The 24,457-nt window shown below is 43.8% G+C and overlaps 1 protein-coding gene across 1 annotated transcript; it reads left to right on the forward strand.

Annotated features, from left to right (window-relative positions):
* Positions 1 to 593: 593 nt before the first annotated feature.
* On the forward strand, positions 594 to 20,684 carry pcdh10b (protocadherin 10b; the record flags this gene model as incomplete). The annotated part of the gene is made up of 5 exons (XM_083980510.1): positions 594 to 3,110; positions 4,049 to 4,107; positions 4,294 to 4,400; positions 14,898 to 15,055; positions 20,631 to 20,684. The coding sequence occupies 5 exons, from the start codon at positions 594 to 596 to the stop codon at positions 20,682 to 20,684; spliced, it is 2,895 nt and encodes a 964-aa protein (XP_083836636.1).
* Between the last annotated feature and the right edge of the window lie 3,773 nt (positions 20,685 to 24,457).

Below are 24,457 nucleotides of genomic sequence, written 5' to 3' on the forward strand. Positions count from 1 at the left end.
TGAACAGCATCAGTAGAGTGGAGTGGAGGAGACCGCAGTGAGGGAGCAGGCTGCCAAGAGGAGACAGAGCCAGAGAAGAAGAAGAAGAAATAAAAATAAAAAATAAAAACAAAAAGAAGCCAAATCTTGAACATTTTAATTTTAGGATTAGGGATTCAACGCGAGAATCAACATGTATTCTGTATTTTTCTAATATGGATTATGATTTCTTTTTTTTCCTTTTTTCCAACTCCTCCACAGACTGGCTTCATCACTCCGGCGGCACTGCGCTTCATTGGAATGTGCGCTGTGGCTTCTCCGGGGCGCAGCTGAATAGAAAGACAGTGGAGCTAGAATAAAAATAAAAAAAACAGAAAGCTTCAGCAAAGGCGTTCAAACTCCTTACATTTGTATTTTTTTCTTTCTATCGATGCCTCTCTTTTGATGGGACAAGTTTTCCCGGACGCCTTACGCATTTTTGGGAGACTTTTACGCATTTTGGAGACTTTTACCTCCCGACTGAAATGGGTGATGGAAATTGACATTTTGTCCGCGAACAGGGGATAGCGAGGTTTTATGATCTTTTCTACCGAAGTGCACTTGTTTTTCCGGCGATGATTGTGCTTTTGATTGTCCTGAGCATCGCGAATGGAGCGCTCTCTCAGATACGCTACTCTGTGCCGGAGGAGGCAGACCACGGCACCTTCGTGGGGAATATCGCCGAAGACCTGGGGCTGGACCTTACCAAACTGGCCTCTCGCCGCTTCCAGGTCGTGCCCAGCTCGCGCACACCGTACCTGGAGGTGAACCTGGAGAACGGCGTGCTGTTCGTGAGCGAGAAAATCGACCGGGAGCAGATCTGCAAGCAGAGCGCCAGCTGCCAGCTCAACATGGAGGTTTTCTTGGAGAACCCGCTGGAGCTGTTTCGGGTCGAGATCGAGGTGGTGGACATTAACGACAACCCGCCCAGCTTCCCGGAGACGGACATCACGGTGGAGATCTCGGAGAGCGCGACTCCCGGGACCCGTTTCCCCCTGGAGAGCGCGTTCGATCCGGACGTGGGCTCGAACGCTTTACGCACGTACGATATCACCACCAACAACTACTTTTACCTCGACGTGCAGACCCAAACGGACGGGAACAAGTTCGCGGAGCTGGTGCTGGAGAAGCCGCTGGACCGGGAGCAGCAGGCGGCGCACAGGTACGTGCTGACCGCCGTGGACGGGGGTCAGCCTCCGCGGACTGGCACCGCGCTGCTGGTGGTCAAAGTGCTGGACTCGAACGACAACGTGCCGGTGTTCGACCAGCCCGTCTACACGGTCAGCCTCACCGAGAACGCGCCGGTGGGCACGCTGGTCATCCAGCTGAACGCCACCGACATGGACGAGGGGCTGAACGGAGAGATTGTTTATTCCTTCAGTAACCACATCTCCAGCCGCGTAAAGGACCTGTTCAGCATCGACCCGCGCACCGGGCGCGTGGAGGTGCGCGGGGAGGTGGACTTCGAGGAGAGCAGCCTCTATCAGATCTTCATCCAGGCTAAGGATATGGGGCCGAACGCCGTGCCTGCGCACTGCAAAGTGCTGGTCAAAGTCACCGACATGAACGACAACGCTCCGGAGATCACGTTCAGCACCGTGACCGAGTCCGTGAGCGAGAAGGCGGCCCCCGGTACCGTGATCGCGCTGCTGAGCGTGACGGACCGGGACGCGGAGGAGAACGGGCAGATCCACGTGGAGATCCTCGGCGACGTCCCCTTCAAGTTAAAAACCTCATTTAGGAATTATTTCACCATAGTGACGGACGGGCCGTTGAACCGGGAGCAGGCGGACTCCTACTCCGTCACCGTGGTCGCGCGGGACAAAGGGACGCCCTCTCTGGCCACCAGTAAGTCCATCCGCGTCCAGGTGTCCGACGAGAACGACAACGCGCCCACTTTTACGCAGCCCATCTATGATGTGTATGTGACAGAGAACAACGTGCCAGGGGCGTACATACACGCTGTGACGGCTCTGGACCCGGACGTGGGGCAGAACTCGCTCATCAACTACTCCATACTAGAGTGTGACATCCAGGGCATGTCGGTCAAAACCTACGTGTCCATCAACGAGGAGACGGGCTACCTGTACGCGCTCAGGTCCTTCGACTACGAGCAGCTGAAGGATTTCACCTTCATGGTCCAGGCCAAAGACGCGGGGACGCCGGAGCTGTCCTCCAACGCCACTGTCAAAGTCATCATCGTGGACCAAAACGACAATGCCCCGCTGGTGCTGGCCCCCGTGGGGAAGAACGGCACCGCCAGGGAGCCCCTGCCCCGCTCCGCAGAGCCGGGCTACCTGGTGACCCGCATCGTGGCCATGGACTCGGACGACGGCGAGAACGCGCGGCTGTCCTACAGCATCCAGAGGGGCAACGAGAACGGCATGTTCAGGATGGACTGGAGGACCGGGGAGCTGCGGACGGCCAGGCGGGTGTCGGCCAAGAGAGACCCGCACCAGCTGTACGACCTGCTGATCGAGGTGAGGGACCACGGGCAGCCGCCGCTGTCCTCCAGCGCCAGCGTGCTGGTGGTGCTGGTGGACAGTGTGGCTGAGGGCCACGGGGGCGGGGACAGAGGTGCCGGCGCCGCCAAGGCCAAGGACGGCACCCTGGACCTGACGCTCATCCTCATCATCGCGCTGGGCTCCGTCTCCTTCATCTTCCTCCTGGTGATGATCGTGCTGGCCGTGCGCTGCCAGAAGGACAAAAAGCTCAACATTTACACCTGCCTGACCAGCGACTGCTGCCTGAGCTGCAGCCCCTGCTGCTCTCAGCAGGGCCGGGCCCGCAAGAAAAAGCTCAGCAAGTCAGATATCATGCTGGTGCAAAGCGCTGTAAACGTGAGTGGAGCCGGTACAGCTCAAGTCCCCGTGGAGGAGTCAGGGAGCTTCGGCTCCCACCACCAAAACCAGAACTATTGCTACCAGGTATGTCTGACTCCAGAGTCTGCCAAAACCGACCTCATGTTCCTAAAGCCGTGTAGTCCGTCTAGGAGCACAGACACCGATCACAACCCGTGCGGGGCCATAGTGACAGGGTACACAGACCAGCAGCCTGACATCATATCAAACGGCAGCATTTTATTAAACGAGGTAAGAGTCCTCTCATGCACCCTATACGGTCTAACCTCCCCCCTCCCATCCAGAGACCCTCAGCATGTCTGAAAGTATGATTCATACACAGGATTCTGCCCTGAGACACTCAAGTCTGCCTGTTTGATAATATTTAAACACATCCCTACGTGACAGACATAATAATATGTTTCATACAGCAGCCATCACCAGTCCATCCTCCTCTCAGCTCAGTGGCATGCATGCCAGGCCTTTTCTTTTCTTTATTTCTTATTAAAGAAAAAGGCTTTTATTGACTGCTGATGTGTGTCGCACCATCCTCTTAAAAAAAAGACATTAAAGCAAACGATGATTAGACCACTGGTTGCTGACAAGCTGAGGTCAGCTGTGAAGCAGCAATCATTGCATGTTCATGCTGTGCTCCAAAAATGATAATAATAATAAAGTCAGAATAAAGGAAGTGTATATAAGCATAATGTACGGTGGCTCAGAGCTGCTGGTTGCTGTGGGTGCATCTGTCTGCATGTGTGTGTGTGTGTGTGTGTGTGTGACTGAATCCTTGGGGAGAGGAGTGTTCGCATTAAGCATACTGGTCACAATGTTGCTGAGTTGCACTAGAACAAAGATGCGTCTCTTGGCTGTGCCAGCTTGAATAGGTGCACTACTTTATCTTACGCCTTGGCAACATATCTGTATCCTGTTGGGGAGAGCAACGCCTCCTCCAACACACACACACACACACACATTTAATGATGATATGAGTGACACGTGTAGTGGTTGATGGTTGAACGTTCATTTTGATAGCCAACATCAACATGGCACTGTGTGGGTTTGATGGTGGAGATGTGTTTTTTTTTCCTCCCTCCTCTTCCCTTTTCCTCTATGCTAATCATGTTACTATAGGGTTCTCCAGCAAAAAAGCAACACACACACTGAAAACCGCCCCCTCTCTCTTTCAGACCAAACACCAACGAGCTGAACTCAGCTACCTGGTTGACAGACCAAGACGTGTCAACAGGTAAATATGGAAATTATGCAACCATCTCTCTTTCTCTCCCTCTGCAATAAAACCTCTCATCTCCTTTATTCACTTTCCCTCTTTCTATCTCATTACTGTGGATGATGAGATGGGCCCAGTACCATTGGAATTACTGTAAAAGCATCATCCTCTCTTCTCTCTCTTTCCCTCTCTCTGGCCTCGCAGTTCGGCGTTCCAGGAGGCCGACCTGGTCAGCTCCAAAGACAGCGGCCACGGCGACAGCGAGCAGGGAGACAGCGACCACGACGCCACCAATCGGGGCCATTCCTCCGGTAAGAGCTCTTGCTTGTTTACTGAAGCGGCCTCTTTGTTCTGTTCCCTTTGCGTTCGTTTTGATTTGATTTGATTTTTTTTCTAAACTGCATGTCCAAAAGGGCAAATCAATGTGTGTGTGTGTGTGTGACCCGTGTGTGGGGTCTGTCCTGTAAGCCTTGGAGTGTGCAGGCTTTGCTCTTCAGTGTGTGGTGTGTCTGGACTCTTCTTGCTCAGTTGCGGCTCATTGTGTATAAGGGGGCTGGAATATGTGAAAGCTGTAGTGTGCATCATCCGTGGCAGTTGAGAGTGTCGGACAATCAGCTTTTATGATGATGATGTCCTCTTTTTCTAGTCTTATTCCCTGTTTTCCCTCAAAAAGGGAATAAAAAAGACAAAAAAGTGCATCTTATCTGGCAGTCTGACCCCCAGGTGGTGAAAAAAAGAAGCTTTCTTAGTGTAATATTGGCTTTTTGTTGTTTCTGACACGTGATTATGTAACATCGGTGGGCCGGGGGGCAGCGGAACACCCCACCACCTCCTCCTCCTCCTCCCTCCCTCCTCCCTCTGCCTCTCTCCGCCGCCGTTGTTTGTAAATAAGTGGCGGCGTTAATGAGGAGCCGGCTCTCCCTCACCGGAGAGCTCCGGCCACTCGGTGCGCTGGAGACCACTCCACCAGACGTGACGGGCTTTTTAATGAGGCCACGCTCTGCGCTGCGACCGGGGAGGGAGAGAGAGCGCTGGGACGCGGACCAAATAGGTTGTGTAGAGCCGTAGCTAAACAAAACAAGCGATTCATCCGTTCATTAGATTAATTAATGCATTCATTCATGCGGTTGCGTTCTCCCTTCATCCGTCTTTCTCCTCCTTTTCTCTCTCCTCCCTGACCATATTCTTCCATACCCATCCTTTTTTTTGTTTTTCTTTCTTCTTCCTCCCCTCTTTGCCTAAAGGAACCCATCTGAGATCATACAATAGGGGCCCCACTGAGTTATGAATGACGGTTTTATGTCTTCATTCAGTGGCGGGCCCTCTGTGGATGGAGCCTGTCATCATGTCTGGTCAGCCGCAGCAGGGGCCCTCGCTGTGCCAAATGGAGTTTTTCCTGCCACTTCCACTGTTAACTCCACTAGGCTGGATGGGTTACACACAATCCAGTAAACACAAACACACAGAGCTGAATCCCCTTCACTTGCCATCACCCACTCCCCCTCCTCTTTTACTTCTTTTTTCAGCTCTAACAGGCTCAGTGTTAGACCTCCACAATTACCTCAAGTTTTACCCTTTTCAACCACCGTGGAGCTTTTTTTTTTTTCTTTTTTCCTACTCCCTAATCGGGACTGAGCCAACCCACTCCCTTTATGTGGATGGAGTTGTCCTATTTCAACTGCATTAGCATTTCGTGTGAATGCTGCCAGCCAGAGTTCACATTCTGTCATGAATAGTCACACTCTTTATACCGGTGGGGCCGGGGTGTCGTTTGAAATTTATACCTGAGATTTGGCAACAATAGCAAAGGAATGCTGTTTTTTTTCTTCTCCCTATCCTCTTTATCTTTCAACACATTTGAAATTGGGAGATTTGTCAAACAACAATCTTTTTAAAAAAATGTGACGTTCAATTCAATACCAAGTAATTAGAAGCACATTTGAAGTTTTTTAGCTTCAATACCCAAATGTGCTTCTCCCCTCGTTGTAACCAATGTGGCAGCCCGGCCAGCTGCTACACGTAGATGGAGTTGTCCTATTTCGAGTGCATTAGCATTTTGTGTGGAAAAACCTGCCAGCTCTTGTTTTTAACAAAAGAGGCTGCCGGCCCTGGTAGCCCCAAATAACACAAATCTGACTGAAATTTAAATCAGGAACTATCCAACCAGAGGAGAAGTCAACTAGAGTGCAAATCTAATCAGACATTAAAGGTCCCATAATGTATAAAGGGAGATAACTGTGCCTCTTTTGATGATAAAGCAGCTCTAGGTTCTATAGCCTATATTAATACTGTGAAAGTGTCAAATCCTCAGTCCACAGAAAAATGCACTGACTGTATTCAGAAGCTGAGCCTTTAAATAGCTCATCAGGATTCCTGTAACTTTGTGATGTCATAACAAAGCAGTCACCATCTTAGCTAAGCCCCGCCCTCTTGGACTCGCCATTTAACATCTCCGGAAATCATTTCTCTGATTGGATTGTTTACCTACACACTCGAATTAGACAACTCAGAAAACAGTCAGTCAGAAGAGAGACTCAGATCTGGCTCCTGATTGGCTCATTGACTTGTTAATACTAGAGCTCCAGATAGAGGCCTAAAAGAAGAGATGTAAAACTATATGAGATGTTTTTGGTTCTCTAAACCACTAATTCATCTTCTTATGGCTCAACACTTCAGATAAAAAAAAACACAGGAGAAGAGTAATTTATGGGACCTTTAAACATTAGCTCTTGGCTCTGGGAACTATCTGATGTGATTTCAGTAAAGACGATCAAACAACTCACAGAACTTGACTCGAGCCATATTTCAGTCGATACCACTAAAGTATTGAAGTTTTTAAACCCACATCTGCCTTAGTATCGTTTTTTTTTTCACCACTCTGGTTGGAACCAGCTGTCTTCTGTTCTGTTTCCAGCATATCATCTGCAGACTCTTGACTTGAAGCTCCGTCGTGGTACTGATCCAATCGAGACACGGCGACAAGTAGAACCCCCAGTCGACTTTGAGTACCCTTGGTGCGGTAAATAGAGTACAGTTGCCAGTGTTGCGGCATTATCAGCCAGCTTTAATGGCTTTGAATAGATTATTAGCTGTGCATCAAGTCTTTGTTTGATTAGGATAATTGATAATGTGGCTTAGTGTCCCACAATGCTGGGGGAGAAAAAAAAAAGGGGAACACAGGCTTTACCACTGTGTGTGCTAATTGAGTTTGTCATCAGCGAGGGCGCAGTTGAACTGTGTCAGTGTTTAATAGATGCTTGTGTTAAATAAACGTGTGCGCGGCATCCATCACAGAGCTGTGTTAGCGTTAGCCACTTCTCCTGACTTTGACAGGAGACTTTATGAATACATCAGTTAGAGGGAGGAAGGAATTCAGGCTTTCCTCCCAGCGAGATGGTTTTTTTTTTCTTTTTTCTTTTGGCCCATGTAATCAGATTTATGGAAGCATATTGGTTTTTATGTTGCACTAAATCCGTTGAACTATAAATTAGAGCATTAACGTTTCATATTGGCAGAGAAATGCTCCAATAAGATTTGTTTGAACGTGTTTCTGACCGCTGGAAACAGCACTGGATGGACCTGTTTACCCTCATTGCCCCATAATTTTTTCTGTCTTGTTTTTTTCCCCTCTTTTTTTTATTTATTTTTACTGTAATTGTTGTTTTCCTGCCAACTGTTCCAGGCCATGTGCTCTCGTTGTTCCCTGATCAAAAGCCACTCAGTTTTACCCCTCATCAAGGATGCACTTATACTGTAGAGCCACAAAGAGCCCAGAAATCACCTGTAACAGAGCTGTGAACAGGAGGAAACTAAATCGTGGGTCTGATTTCACAGCTATTAAGCGCGTTGCAGCTTCTTCTCTCTTTCTTTTTTCCTTTTTCTTTTTGTTAAAAACAATCGTCTGGATCGTGTAGGAATCCGTTTTGGAACAAAGCGCTTGTTCGGTCGGATCGCTGCCAAGATTGTTCTCAAGGTGTTTCAGAGAGTGAGGAGAGGGAGAGAGGGAGATAGAGAGAGAGAGAGAGGATGATTTGTGGTAAAGGTCAAATGGCACATTCAAATAAACACGTACACATTAAGCACGTGCCATTACACACTGCACACGGTGCAGTTAGAGCAGCGGCGAGGTGTCGGCGCCGTCGTCCCCCCGGTGTGGACGGATGTTTTAATGTGGTGGAAGGGATGAGAAACGCCTGAGCCTTGTATTTACCATTATTCATACTATAGCTGCTGCTTCTGTTAACGCCTATCACACCCACCACCATTATCTCCACCGCTACTGCTGCTGCTCATCATATTAATGTAAAATATAACGTGTGATCACAGGAAACACCAACCCTTCCATTTCTATTTTGAACCTGATCAACGTAAAAAAAAAAAAACGTGGTAGCGGATCTCGCTCTTATTTACAATGCAGCCCAGAGAGAGAACATCCAATAGGAAGAGCCGATTCTGTCTCTTTATAATGAATGACAGCGGTGGAGGAGGGACTCACAACCCTGGAGTAGAAATATCACAATGTAAATAAATAAACATGTGAGCAAATGTATATATTCACTTACATATTGCATATTCTCACTCCCCAGCCTCTTCCCTCTGTCAGACATGTACGTTTACTCACGCACATGTACTTTGAATTGTAAAGACACTGATTTAATATAACAAAGGCTCGTGATGTAAAATCAAACAGCATGTATGTATGAAGACACACATGTAACAGAAAGCATCCTGCAGGGGGGTTGGTATTGAACCCTCGCACGCACACTTAAGTAAAATAGCTCCAAACTGTGTTTACACACCGCATGTGAGTGGAGGAACTGATCAGATGGGGTATTTCCTGATTAACAACAAAATGGAAGAAATGAGTTATTCAATACACTGAATTTTCCTTTTATTGTTTGACTCCATGCAGCAGTAGGAGTTCACATGCAAAGAGGAATAGATTTTTATTTCTTTCCTGGCTTATTCCTTTAGAGGATTTCTTTTTTTTTTTGTTGTTGGTTGTTTAATGTGAAGTTGTGGAGTTCTCTCAGAGTTAAAGGTCACTCTGTAACATTCTGTGTGAGGGGGCAGAATCGCGGTAGAATTTGTTACACTGCCGGTCTCTCCAGGACTATGAAGTCCCTTTGCCCCCCCCTCAACACCACCACAACACCACCACCACACTCCCTTCATTTCCAACCCGGCTACATGTGTAAAGTACAACATTATCAACATAGCCAATGTCACACACTTGGAGAAGATTGAGTCAAGACACTTATCCAATTCCTGCCCCCCCACCCCCACCTCCTTCCAAATCCACTCCATCTCTCTCTTTCTCTCTCTCCCTCTCTCTGCCACCGCTTGCCGTGATGATTTCCTCCTTAGGCCTGCAGTTCACGTTATCACCGTGGTAACAGCTCACTGATCAGTAATTCATTTTTCAGACCTCTGCATACCAATTACCAAATGAAGGTTATTATGGAGACTTTTTTTTGCGTTTGCCCCCCCCCACCCCCCTGGCCCCCCGCCACCCCCCCGTGCGAACGCCACGCCGGAATGCTAAAGACGAGATGAGGCGCCAGAAGTAACGAGGGGTCAGCACGCTTCAAGATCGCCTCACCCCCCCTTCACCTCCCCCCAACCCCCCCCTCCTCCTCTTCCTCTTCCTCCCCCTGTGTGTGTGTCCTCGCTGGCCTCTTTGCTTGTGTTTGGCTTAGTGCGATACATGTTGACACAGTTTTTTTTTCCCATCCCGTGTTGAAGTAGCGAGTGGATCCTGTTACTCTGCCGGCAGACAAAGCCTCTTACAACTCCTGCTAACTGTTTCTGTTAAAAGAAGAAAAAAAACCTAATCTTAGAGAACTAACAGTACGCAGCAGATATATAATGACATTACCCAGCAGCTTTATATACATTATATGCACGGTGCAGCTTGTGTGTGTGTGTGTGTGTGCATGTGTGTGGTGAGAGGTTCAATTTTACAGCCGGAATGTTTTTATCCGCCTGATTCGATAGACACTGTCTAATGTGCCAGGGGAACATCTAATTTTGCCAAAATGTCAAGAAATATCAAGATGTCTTGATCTGGCTTTATGGTTGAAATTACCCACCCTCTCCCTGCGTCTCTCTCTCTCTTTCCCTCTCTCTCTCTCTCTCTTTCTTTCTGTGTGTGTGTGTGAGTCTTATCTCTCTGGCAGAGTCTAAATGCCACATTTCCCGTTCCCATTTTGAGAATTAACACAGCATCCATTTTGTAATGGAAGCAGAACTCCGTGTCCTCCTTCCGCTTTATTTCTTTCTTTCTTTTCTTTCTTTTTTTTAAATATATTTTTGCTGCTGCTGCTGCTGCTGCTGTGCTACCCTGCACGTCCAGGTGCACTGATAGCACATGTCTGCAACCAGCACACACACATAAACACACATAAACACACAACTCACATCAAGCTACAGTAAGTTGTTTCCTCCTGTGTAAGAGCGGCCGTATTAAAACATAATGTGATGGTATATTTATGGCATGTTGGTTAATATTTAATAAGAAACCCCTCCTTCTCCTCTCGATAGGAGACTGGGCACTTTTCCAAGCTGTTAGTGATGGCAAGCCAAATTAATCCGCTTTGTAACAAAGCAAATTCCCTGTTTGCTGACTGCTGCTACAGACACACACACACACACACCACACAAAAAAACACACTCACACACTCACTCCGCTTATACGGAGACGGCAGCAGTCTTAGCCTGATCAGTCTGTATTCAGAGGGATTAGCAGCAGATAGCCCGACGAGCTGGACAGTACAGATTTTAGCCTCAAACAGCGACTCAGACACACACATACACACACAACAAGCAGACTTAGGTTGCAAAAAAAACATGCATACACAGGATCTAAGCCTTGCAAAAAAAAAAAAAAACATATGGGGCGATGAAAACACAATTTGGCTTAAGGCTTACACTCGGCCTAAATAGCTGTGGTGAACAGTTAATGTCCCTGCTCACTCTGTCCCCTTTAACTCCTGCTCCCTCTGCCCTCTGATGACAAAAGGTGATTCTCTCTGCCATTAAAAAAAAAAAAAAAAAAAAGCTTCACAAATAATTACATCCACATGAAAGTGAGCAAGCCCAAACTGGTTCCCATTCATACCTGCGACGCACCAGGCTTTTCATGGGGAACAATAGGTTTTTTAACAGAGGGGGGAGGAGGGGAGGAGGGGGCCTGGGACAGGGGGCAGGCTGGTAATCCAATATCACTCAGTTTGTGGTGCAGTTAATCTAATGTCCACGCTGAGAGGAGCACGGCCACTTTGCTGGCTTCAGAGACACACACACACATATGCTCTGGCTTTGTCGTTGAAATTCCACCCACCTTTTTTTTTTTTTTTTTTTTTGTACATGTAGGTGCCTGTGGCTCACACGCAAACAATCCAATCACCTGTGCTGTTCTGCATCCGACTGTTGATATACTGCACATTCACATGTCACGATTAAGAGCTTTGCAATGGAATTTAAAAGCGATACATGCTGGACATAAAACGTGTGCTTCAACCACACATGAATAATCAGAAGATGACGGTATGTGTTTTTTTTTTAGACCTCGCTGACCCCGACTGTTTTCTCAAATCCAGGCTGCGGCCCCTGCCTGGGAAATGAATCACTCACCTTACATAACCACCGTCACTAACTGCCTCTTTTGTTTGTGTTTTATGTCTGTTTCCTGTCTGCTTTTTCAATGCAGTTTTATCAGCATGGAGGGCAATGATGGCGTATTCATGTCATTTTAGCAGTTGTATTTATGATTGTGTAATTTTAGATCAGTCTGCGTGGTTGGTTTGTTTACCATCGAGGGGCTGCAGATTGACCTATGAGGGTGTGGGGCTGTTGGCCCATTAGGGTATTCCACTTCCTTTGCATTGTGTAAGCATTATTCTGTGTTAGTAATTAGTCAATAGATTGGTTTGCCCGTGAAAATAATTGTACTGCACTGTTGCCGCTCCATCGCTTTGATTGATTTTAAAATGTGTCCTTATCTGTGAGGGTCTCACAGCTCTACACGTTGTAGAAGCTACAGTATAAATGAAAATGACGTGGCATCCATGCGTGTGTGCGTGTCCCAGGATGACGATATATGTTTTCAAACCGGATTGAAACAGAATCATTTCTCCTTCAAAAAAAGCCATGTAAACCCTGAAGTAAGCCATGTATATTATGGAATAAAAGTTTCATAGAGAAGACCAGAACCCCTGCCACCCCCCATGCTGCAGAGCAGAGTTCAGGATCTGTGCTTGAGCATGAGACAAAAAATAAGAAGTAGAAAAACAAAAATATCGGAAGCCTTGAGATTGTTTAAGGGGGAAAAAAGATAGAAAGGTTTGGTAACAGTTTCATGGCCATAATAATAATAAAACTCTCCTTGGCCCCAAATGCCTTATATCTATATTTAAGAAAAGTACTCAGTTACATTCTGTCTCCACCATCTCCAGATTGGTTTGCTCACAGAGGAATGGCCACTAAAGTTTTCTTTAAAAATCGCCCCTAAACATCCTTTGTGCTTTATGTATGTGCAATAAATACAGTAGGCTATGTGCTTGTAGAATAAATAATATAACACTATGGATACTGGGTAGATGCTGTGCCTTTGTTATTACAAATCTTATTCATATTTTATGAAGTGATCATTAGTTTCATATATAAACTCCTGTAGATAATAAGCAGATACAGATAGATAAATGTACTGCATTTAAAGGTCCTATATTACACCTTTTTCTCTCTGTGTGTTTTATTCATCTCAGTGTAGTTTTACATCTCTCTGTCTGGAGCTGTGGTTACAACAGATCTGTGAGCCAATCAGAAGCTTGATATGAGTGAAGTTTGCAATGTACAGTAACAACTCTTCAATACTGTGACGACGATGTGACTCATGCTAAAGACTGAAGAGTGCATGGTTTTGCTGAGTGGAAAACACAGACACGGGTCACTGTCGGTCATCTAGCTGCTGTCTGCACACACACGGTTTCCTTTTTTGTTTATAACAGCTCACTCTCAGTTTGTGAACTAATGTCAAAATGTGTTGGAGGGAGGAGTTGAACATGTAGTTGTTGTTTTTTTGTTCACATTTTCACCATCATTTATTTTATTTATTTTTAAATATCCATGGTTGTAATGAGGCTGGTGAAGATGGTAGTTGTGACAGAACTATGACAGCTGTTGTCAGCAATGGAGAAATATTCATAGGTCTCCACCTGCACCTCTGTACTGTTACAAGTTAGTTTTAGAGCCTGAAAAATGCTGTTTCTTTTCTTATTCTTCCTCTTTTCTAACCAGTTGACATGGCTAATTAATGTTTTTGTTGTTTTTGTTATTGCTGTTGTTGTGTTAATTTGTCTTATTTTTTTGTGGTGTGTTTATTGAACATGTTCATATCACAGAAATACTGAATATTTGACTCATTATTCAGCACTAGTAAACACTCATGTAAAGTAAGTCTGGCAGAATAGGCTTTATGCCGAGCTCCACTACTTCCTGAACTTAATGCTGCTCCTTTACTTCCTGTCTAACATTATTGGACAAACTGATTAATCCAGGTGTGTCTGACCATTGTGACTACTCAGACACACCTGGATTAATCAGTTTGTCCAATAATGTTAGACAGGAAACAAAGGAGCCTGTTCAGGAAGTAGTGGGGCTCGCTCGCATAAAGCCTATTTGATGGTGGGTCCAGGTGGGCGCATGGCTGCTTTGTTATGACATCACAAAGTTACAGAAATCCTGATACAAACTGTGTGTATTACTATGTGGACCGAAGCAGAAGCCAGACCACAGGACAAAGACATCAACCTCTATATCACCCCTACCTTTAACATTTGATTAGATCTGTCTACTTCTTCTGTGATCAGATAATTCCTGGTTTAACTTTCAGGCAGATTTATTTTATTGAGAGCCGCCGGTGCCTGCAGTGTTCTTTTAGTGCTGCTTCTTTTGTTAGAAACAACTTTCACAGTATTAATATAGAACCTCGACCTTCTTTATAATCTAAAAAGACATGGAAATCCACCTTTTTTTTCTTTTCTTTTTTAACAATATGGGACCTTTAAAAGTGCCATTGTTCCCACTGGAATGCAGTGAAGTAGAAGTATAAAGTACCATCAAATGAAAATATTCAACCATATACATGCTTTTACAGAACAGACCACAAAGGCACTTTGTTCCACCTCCTTTCACTCTGCGTGTCAGTAGTTTTTTTTTGTGCACAAGTTTTAGATCTTAGAGATAGTGAAACACAAAGCTCTGACACAAAAAAATCAAAGAGCAGCTTGCATAAGTACATACTGTGAAAGTCTTGTAGAAATACTTGAGTGTTTTTGTGTTTGTGTGCACGGATGGATGTTCTTTTTTTTGCACGCAGGTTATCATGTTTTTTTTTTTTAATAAATAAAAGACTTAAAGCAGAAGTAAGCGGAATATTTGTGTTAATATAATAAATAATAATAATACATTTTATTTGTAAAGCACTTTTCATAAAGTAATCTCAAAGTGCTACAGAAACCAGAAACAATATAAGTCTTAAATAGTTCTATCTTCCGACGGCAATCACTTATATAGAGTGTTTGCTCTGCTGTAAGCCGAGGAGAAAACTTTCCTTGTATCCTACAACCTTTATCCAATGAGGAGAGAGAACGGCATAAAGGGGCGGTCCTCTCTGTGTGTGCAGCCAAGGGATGCGCGTGAATGTGGTGACGCAGGGACGAGGGCGGGGACTGCTAACTCCATCGGCTGACAAGAAGTTAGCCAAAACGACCGGATCGCTTACTTCTGCTTTAAACATCTCTCCTCAGGTGCCGACCTGTTCTCTAACTGCACGGAGGAGTGCAAGGCCCTGGGCCACTCGGATCGCTGCTGGATGCCCAGCTTCATGCCCTCCGACGGGCGCCAGGGTCCGGACTACCGCAGCAACCTCCACGTGCCTGGCATGGACTCTGTCCCGGACACAGAGGTATTTGAAAGCCCAGAGCAGTCGACTGATAAGTCATTCTCCACCTTTGGTAAAGAGACGCCTCTCAGTCATCAACATCAGCAACCCCATCACCACCTCCACCACCATCACCATCACCTCAGCCACCACCACCACCACCACAGCTCCCTAGAGAGGAAAGAGTTGGAAGCATTTCTGCCCAAAGCTCCCTGTAACCCGGCTTATTTAAGTGAGTATTGTATTTTTTGCTCAAGCCCGAGCAGCCGACCCCCGCACTCTCTGATATGGTGATTGAATTAGGTGAAGAAGATGAAAAAAAAAGATTCCAAATTCAATTTTCTCCCTAGATTGGCGAGCAGAAGGAAGCATGAAATTCATGTCAAGCCTGACCCCTGTTCTTGTCAGAGTGTTTAACTAACTCTTCCCTCTTTGCCAAGCATCTCCATTATCTGTGAATGTGACGATCTTATCTTCCTCCACCTACCATTTCAGTGCACACACACACATACGCACACAACTCCAGCACTGATTGGCCTGTGGGCTTTTTCCAAATGAAACATGCCAAAAGCAATTATGCTCTATATGGTTTCTTTGATGTGGATGGAGATGTTAGCATTAAGGAAGCTCTGTCTCATTATGGGGGGGAAATGGTTCCTGTAATATAAGAGACACAGGAACCTCTCAAGGAACCTCGCAATGAAAAATTGGTTGTTTTTAATCAGTAAAGAAGAACAGCAGGCAGTGAGCTTTAACGTCTCATTCTCATTCGACGGACATTATTGTGTTGAAGCTGAGGATAACAAAAAAAAAAAAAACAGTTTCAGATGATTGAGAAGAAGAGGAGAAAAAGAAGAGGGAAAAAAAAATCACATTTCCCAAGGAACGCGCTTTCTTAACTCTCATTCAAAGGCCACAAAGAGATACATCCTCAATCACTGCAATTTGGTGATAATGCTTAATTATAATTTTGTCAAGCAGCGCCTGAAGAGGCCCCCTCTCTCATCATCTGACACAGCCTGTCAGAGCCATGCTGCTTCCCTAGCGCCATCATTTCAAACCACAGCGTGCTGTTAGGAACAGCAGGGAAAATGCCTTTTTTCCTTTTAATTAATGTTTTATTCATTTGCTCTGTTTTTTTTCTTTTGTATTATTATTATTTTATTATTCTGATCCTTTTATATCAAAAAAAAAAAAAAAAGTTATGTCAGGCAGGCAGCCAAATCGCGCACATTAGAATTTCACAGTCCTTCTGAAGGGGGCTGCATGCGTTCGAGGACAATGTGTCGCCGCCGGCGTCGTCTCAATCAGGTTCCAGTTCGCTCGAGTCGAGATCAGTGAGATTTGGAGATTGTTAAGTGATGTTCACAAACAGTCATAAAAGTTGTAAACCAGCCTCATAACAAACAGGGAATATTCAGCTTTGTAGAAAAGAAAAACTGTCTTTGAAAATAAAAAAAGTGATAGATAAAAATCTGCGAACAAGTCACTGGTGAGGTTACACAAAGACAATGTGAGACGAGAAGTGTTTCCGCGAACATCTGTGTACAGATACACAGCGGGGGAAACGGCATGCAAACCTCAGCACGCGCATTTCCCGCAGTGTGTGTGTGTGTGCGCTTGTTACAAGTTGTTTTTTATGAGTTACAAGTATGAAATTTGACGTCTTTACACCTCAAGCTGTTGACATAAATGACGGTGTGAGAACGTTTGAGACCCAGGTGCAGAAAATATTTAATAGTACAGTAAATATTTAATGTGCTGTGTATGCATACAAACCCACCCACCCACCCACACACACACACACACACATCAACTGTCAAAGAAATCTGCTCTCAGGCAGCTGAACCATCAGCCCTCTGCTGTATCACTCTGATGCACATGCAGCCAAATTTCATATGGAGAGCTTCAGTGTTACACACCGTGTGGGAATTTTGAGCGCTCAGTTACACACTCACTTTGTCTCTGTTACTCAGATGTGCTTTCTTATGTCTTTTTTTGTAAACCTCTCCTCTGTAAAGTCTCTTTTTTCTATTATGTACTTTTCCATGAATGTCCATTTGTCACAAGTAATTATTTTTACAAATTTGAAAACATACAGTGGCATGTAAAAGTTTGGCACCCCTGTTTAAATTTTCTGTTAATGTTAACAGTTCAGCAGATGGAAGATGAAATGATCTCCAAAAGGCATAAAGTTACAGATGACACATTCCCTTTACATTATAAGCGATATATATATATTTTTTATTTACATCTTTTACATTTTCAAGCTGACAGAAAAAGGAAAATGGCCCTTTAGCAAAGGTTTGGCCATCCTGCATAGTTAGTACCTAGTAGCCCCCCCTTTGGAAACTATCACAGTGTGTAAATAGTAAATATCTTGTCTGATACCTTAGTCAAAGTTATTTCAGAGCTCAAGTCTCCTGGGTTTCCTATTATTTTGCAGGCTGCTGCTTTGTTTCCCTTTTTCACTCTAAAACTATAGAAAACAAAAATAATACACTGATATTACTTAAGAGTGTTTCAAGTTTAACTTTTGGAGATCATTTCATCTTCCACTTGCTGAACTGTTCACATTAACATAAGTTTTTGCATGACACTGTAAGTACTAATATATAAACACATGCACCTGCTTTACAATTACAAAACTTTTGGCTGATTTTCTTTTATAAATGTATGCCTTTTTTTCACATTTGCACAGTTAAAAGCTGAATTAATTTATAGAACTCTCAATATAATATATGAATACTTAAACATCACTTCATAACAAGGGTGGGCAAACTTTTTGACTCAACACACAATGTGTTTTAATATTTGACATCCAGCATCAGATAGATGGAGAGTGTTTGTGTGAACTACTATAAAAGACATGTAAAAGCCGTTACCTAAGAGTAAAAGAAAACCTACATTCTGTTTCAGTGGGAGCAGCGTTGTTGGTCATCAAAGTTTGTGGTCTTTGCTGTAACTTGGACAATTTTCTACCAATATTTGACGGGTTGGATTAAAAACCCCAGCTGGCTGCATATGGTCCCATGGGCCTTAGTTTGCTCCACAAACTCAAGGTCCTTTTGACACCACTTTATTCCCATTAAGTCCCAGCAGGTTGTGATCAGAAATCATTCAGCACGATAAGGGATTGCAGCAACAGTGTATTTCAGCTGGATCTCATGAGCAAATGTAGATTAAAGAAGAAGCAATTAAAACAGTAAATAATAAAAACATCAGCGAAGCGTAACACTTGTGGGGATTTCAATTTGATGCCGCTTAATAAGAATCGTGTCAACGCCATCTAAATCAATAAGAGATGAAGAGAATATATTAAATGAATGATTAAAATCATTATAAGTGCACTGCAGCTGTGACAATGCAGTTTGGACAAAGAAGCAGCTATATGAGTGTACGGAGGTGAAAAGGGAGCAACAGTACATAACTATATTACTATAATTATTTAGATTTTAGTTAATCAATTATGATTATGATGAGGATTTTAGGCTGTTAGAAAGATAATATAATCAGCAGTATAACACAAGTTCAATGAAAGTAAGAAATCGGCAATTAATGCTGTATGGAAGCTGAAATTAAAGCCTACAGCTTATATCATTTAACATGATGTAAGGCAATAACAAGGATCACCGTGTAATGGAATATATAATTAACCAAACATGTGAAAGGCTGTAATGATATAATTATAGAACTGAGAAACGATGCTGCTGTTGTTATGGTGCGTTTTTGACAGTGGAAGTTGTTTCAGACTCCAATAAGTCAGACAAATTGAAAGACAAATGTGATAATGATGCTCAAGAGTAAAGTGAGCCCAGGCAGGTGAAGAGAAAATTGTATTAATTGTGGCGAGAAGGTCTCAGCAGTAATTTAGCCTCATAAGATGATCATAGCAGCAAACTGGAATGTCAACACTGTTAAATGGAATGTAGAGATAATAGAACACGTAAAACGAACTAATAAAATCATTAAGGTTGCGGTTTGCCTTGATGAAAGGCATGTAACGTGATCTAATGGAACATCAAATATTTATGAGTGTAAAAAGGCTCGAAAAGCTTCATCTAAAAATGGGAGCGGGAGAGGAGCCACTCAGAGCTGGCATTTGAAATTCAGATCGCACACATTACGTAAAAATATGTGTGTGATTTAAACCTGATGAACTTTTTTTTATTTTTTACTGCAGCCTCACAACAATCAATGAACAATTAAGCATAATTTATATCATTTCTAAGTAACCACCACCCCCCTCTTTCTCTTTTTCTCTCTCTCTCTGTCTGACCCCCTTTTACACTGTTCAGCCTTCACATTGAAGGACACTGTGTTTGTTGTGCGCGCCGCTCCGGCTCTAATAGTTACCATGGATGTGCTTATTATGCGCTTATGATGCAGCACTCGAAAAAAGTGAAGGGCTCCCCAAATATCACCGCGTTTCCCAGGAACACCGCCACTCATTCCTCTCTCAGAGTAGATTAACTGTGGGCCTTATGCTAATGAGTGTGGGGGTGGCGAGAGAGGGAGGGGCGGGGTGGGTGGTGGATGATGGCGGAGAGGGAACAACAGTCAGAGGGGGAGAGGGGAGGAGGGAAGGGGGATAGAAAGGGATAGAATGATGATACGAAGACGGCTCAAGCTCCCTAATCTGATCAAGTCAGTGATACACAGAGACTCTTTTGTCCCAGGGACTCTGCAGGCCTGGGCCCGGACCTGGCCTGGGGTCGGGTTGAGGGGGGAGTGGGGGAGTGGGAGGGGGGGATGTGATAGCCACCAGAGCTGAGTGATTGCAGACATCAAACTCAGACAGGACAGAGGCAAGGGGGAGTGGGAGAGGGGGGGCATGAATGAGATGTTACTACTCCAGCTTCCCTCCCCCCCTTTGTTGTCCTCGTCCTAAATAAACCGACCGTGCAGTCTTCACCAGCTCACCCACCGTCCGATGCCACTATTCTCATAACCCCCCCCCACACACACACACACCCCTCTTTGCATACATATTCACACACATATTATCCATGAGTCATTTCACAAGAGTGAATGGAAGCAGCCACAGATGAGAGATGTGAGACTTCCTACCCCTTGTTGTTCGTGTGTGTGTGTGTCTACTTGTACAGCTATACATGTGAGGACCAATTTGAGTTTTAAACCATCAGAGTGGGGACATTTTGGTAAAGTGAGGACATTTTGGCCGGTCCTCACTTTCTCAGACCCCTTCCAAGGGCTGTTTGAAGGTTAAGACTTTATAATAACTAATTCATTATAATTAGGATTAAATTAGGCTAAGAGCAATGGTTAAGGTTAGGGTAAGGGGCTAGGGAATACATTATGTCAATGAGTGTCCCCACAAAGATAGCCATACAAACATGTGTGTATGTGTGTATGGACCCACTAATTCTGTGTGAATGAGGCCATTTAAGCACTGGGGTTTCTCTCTGTTTTGTTTTCTGTCATCCCTCTCAGACAGAATCGACCCCCCCCCCCTCCCCCTCCTCACCCAACACTCATCCATTCCTCCACCCCACCACCCCCTCCCCTCCAGCAATTACACAGACACGCAGCTAATCATGTTGTCTCTCTCTCTCTGTCTCTCTCTTTCTTCTTACAGCGAGGAAAAGGGTTTGCTAGCTCCTTTCGCGTGGACATATCGGACACCGCGTGACTTTGCACAATCAACCCCCGCCCCGCCCACCCACCCCCCAACCCTGACGACTAAGGCTATTAAAAAAGAAGAAAAACAAAAAACAGAAGCATTATGTTTTCAATTCATTTTTTCTCCCTCCTCACCCAGCAAAAAAAATGAAAAATAAAAAAAAATAAAAATACAAACACTCATGACTCCACACGAAATGAGAGACACCCCCCCCCCCCTCCCTCCTCCCTTAAAGAAAAAAAAGAAGAGCTCCCTCCCTCCCCTCTGGAATTCCTTGGATCACTGCCGGGCTTCGGAGGCACCCCTCTCTCTGGATTAAGGAGACGGTCGGGACGTTGTGGAGGGGAGAGAGAAGGGGGTGGGGGGGGGGGACGGATGGGTGCGGGCAGGTATAGACGGATGAGATAGCCTTACTGGGAGGACACCATTGTCTCAGCAGGACTGAGAACCTAAACTGAGGAGGACGAGGAGGAGGAAGAGGACGAAGACGAGGAACAGTGAAAAAAACTAAAAACAAAACACAAACTGATCGCTGATCTTGCCGTCCTCTTTTTTTTTTTTTTTTCAATCTGTGTGTGCCTGTTTACAGCACTGATGTATACATCTGTGAGGAACATGAAAAAAGAGAAAAAAAACCCACACCAGGAACTGAATATGTATACTGTGTAAGACAAACTGATAAAACTGAGAAAGAGCCACCTGGAGAAAATCGCCACTGAGCCCTTTAGGCATTTGTACTCGCAGAGACGCCAAATTGTACAGGAGAATCTTTGTGCATTTCAAAATGCAATACCACAGTTTTAGATTTTTCTATTCTGTTTATGTGGTCTGATCTACTTCAAACTTTGTAAGAAAAGATTGTGGGCAGGATGTATTTTTTTTAATTTATGTTGTTTTTATTTTTTAATTTTTTTTTAATTTCATGTTTTATTCCTTTGTTTGCTTTGTATTTGGTTTGTTCACCATATCGTGGGCTTGGACAGTGTTTGGCCTGCACTTTTTTTTCTGAAATCGGAGGCGTCAAGTAGTTTCTATCATGTGTGAGAAGTGTTTACTGTACTCTTTTAAAAAGTTTCAAGGTGAATATAAAACTCTATATATAAATCCATCTATATCTACTTGTTCTGAAGGCGTGCTATCCATTTTGCTAAGTTCCACATTGCGGATTCAGAGGTTTGACTCGTGTTTTGAGTTCCCCTGACGAAAGGCGTTCGTTTTTTTCCCAGCGGGGAGGCGGCGAAGAGAGACACAACAGCCTTAGCAGATGTAAAACTCAAGTTCACATTGTTTGACATTATTTCATTTTTCTTTTGTTTTTCACTTTTTTGGATATTGATAAAGATCATGTCTATAAATAAAAAGAAGGTAATAATTTTAGATTGAAATCAGTGGTAATTTAGTGTCATTGTAACCAAAACGTTTAAGAGTCCATTTATAAAGCAACAGAACAAAAACACGGCCAAATGCAGAAGGTGTTGTACACAATGCAGTTGGGATCCAGTATACACACATTTCTTTCTCACACATTACAAACACAAACACACCAATATGCCAACAATAAACAGAAAAAAATGGTGAAAAGGAAGGTCTCATGTGCCGTTTCTTTCTCTCTTATGATGCATTGACACGAGAAAAATACAGAGTTCTGATTAATTTTCTGTCTTTATTTTATGTTAACTCTGTTAACTGTAAGCAAAGATAAAAGTAACAGTTAATTTTTTAGGGAGGTTGTACAATTAAAGTTGAATATGTTCAATTAGCAGCTTTCCAGACACAGATACAGACACAGGCTTCATTATTGTGATGATGTAACAAACAGTATTTTGTAGGAGAAATGATACCTATGCTGCGTTCACATGGACTCAGTCAGCCACTGAATTCAGAACCAGATGTGATGTTTTAGGGGGGATTTAACATGAGTTTTCATTTTGCAATGCAATATCAAAAGAAAGCTCAATTTATTAAAAGCTCAATTTATTATTATAGCCACATATGTATAGCTATGGTAATAACATTAAACAATACACAATATTCGATTCAATTTGTATTAAACAATACAATATTGCCATCAGTTCCAACCAGTGGCTGCCGTCCGTCTGTCTGATTCCATGTGAATGCAGTATTACAGTGATGAAAAGTGAGCTTCTGCATAGTTATCCTACAGTTTTGAGGTATTTTTACTTTGTACACAGACATTGAAGTAAACGTTCATGAGTGTATACACGTATTACCATTAAATGTATGTTATGTACGTATGACTTCTTACTGGTACATGAACTCTTGTGGTCTGGTCAAAGTACAGAGTTCAAGTGATTTACGTGTCTTCAGTTATTAAAATATTTCTTTTGGTTATTTTTGCATTTGAACACATCAGGTGTGTCGGAAATTACTCACTCAGATTCACTACTTAATACTCACTATAGGGAATTCTGTACAGAGGACTATATAGTGAGCGGAATAGACCAATACTGTCTCTTTGGTTTTCAAAATTAAATATTTCTTTGGTGTCTATCCGCACAACCGCAATGCATTATGCTATTGCTTGGTTAGTGACCGTGGGTTGCACACTACTTTTCCTGCTGCATTGTGGGATACTATTAGTCCACTATATAGGGTATAATAATTGTCACAATACATTCGGACAGCACTATAATCACTATATCCACTATTAGAAGTGAGTGATTTTGGACACAGCTCTCAACTATGGCTTTATATGCACACATACACTGTAAAAAACAATATTTTTGGATTAAGTTATAAAATAATCATGGCCTCAGTGTATTGAGATAAAAATGTGACACATGCATATTTTATGAACTCTCACATGCAAGGTCACGCATTTCAATTGATGAACTGCCATTGTGTGTTGAGCCTCCGATGGGAGGGTGCATTCACTCTCATTAACTCCCGGTAACAAATGAGTGTAGTGCAGGAATGTGTACAGTTTCGGTGGCTACCAGGCAGATTATGCGCATGACAAATCAGTTTTGGCAGCGGGTGAAGCCGGGGCCTCGTTGGCATCCTCCCTGTCGTTACTATCAGAGTAGTAGGCCTATTAATTGAGCCGAATGATTAAAGCTTTTTACAGCGGACTAATGTGACCGTAAAATTCACGCTTGTGATTACTCCCCCACCCCATAAAAAAAAAAAAAGAAAACAAGGAGGTGAACATGACACATCGGTGCGTTCAGTATGTTGAATTACAAATCAAAAATGTAATCATCCTGGGCGTCCTTGACTGTGACACACATTCTGTATAATAATCCACTTGTTTTGGTTGTTTTTATTACAGCGGTGTAGATTTAGGACATGTGTTTTATCTGTCTGAAGTAGATGTTGCAGCTGTAATCCAAGGTAGATTAGGATATTTACAGACGACGATGAACCAATAAGGCGGCAGAGTTCAGATACACGCGCTAAGACATGTAAAGTCCCGTTAATCTTACAGTACACTCTGAATATTCATCCATTTGTTGGAACAAAATCCCTCTGGTCTTTGTTATGAATATTACAAGTAAACACAAGGAGGAGGAGGTGGGATGAGTATACTGTAGCACCTATGAAACATCTCAGTCTGACTTTTTTTTATTTTATTTCCCGGCTTCATAATCCCATTCTGATGTTAAATATAGGATGACAAATAGCAAGGAGCGGCAATGTGAACCGCCGGCTCGGGCCCCTTTTGTTGCGGCGTAATGAGGGCAGAGCTATCAGAGCAGCGCCGTTTAGATTGAGGACAAAAGTTGAGCGGAGAGCAAGTGCAGTATAATCATATCTATTTT

The sequence above is a fragment of the Trachurus trachurus genome, assembly GCF_905171665.1.
Source record: "Trachurus trachurus genome assembly, chromosome: 10".
Taxonomy (NCBI): domain Eukaryota; kingdom Metazoa; phylum Chordata; class Actinopteri; order Carangiformes; family Carangidae; genus Trachurus; species Trachurus trachurus.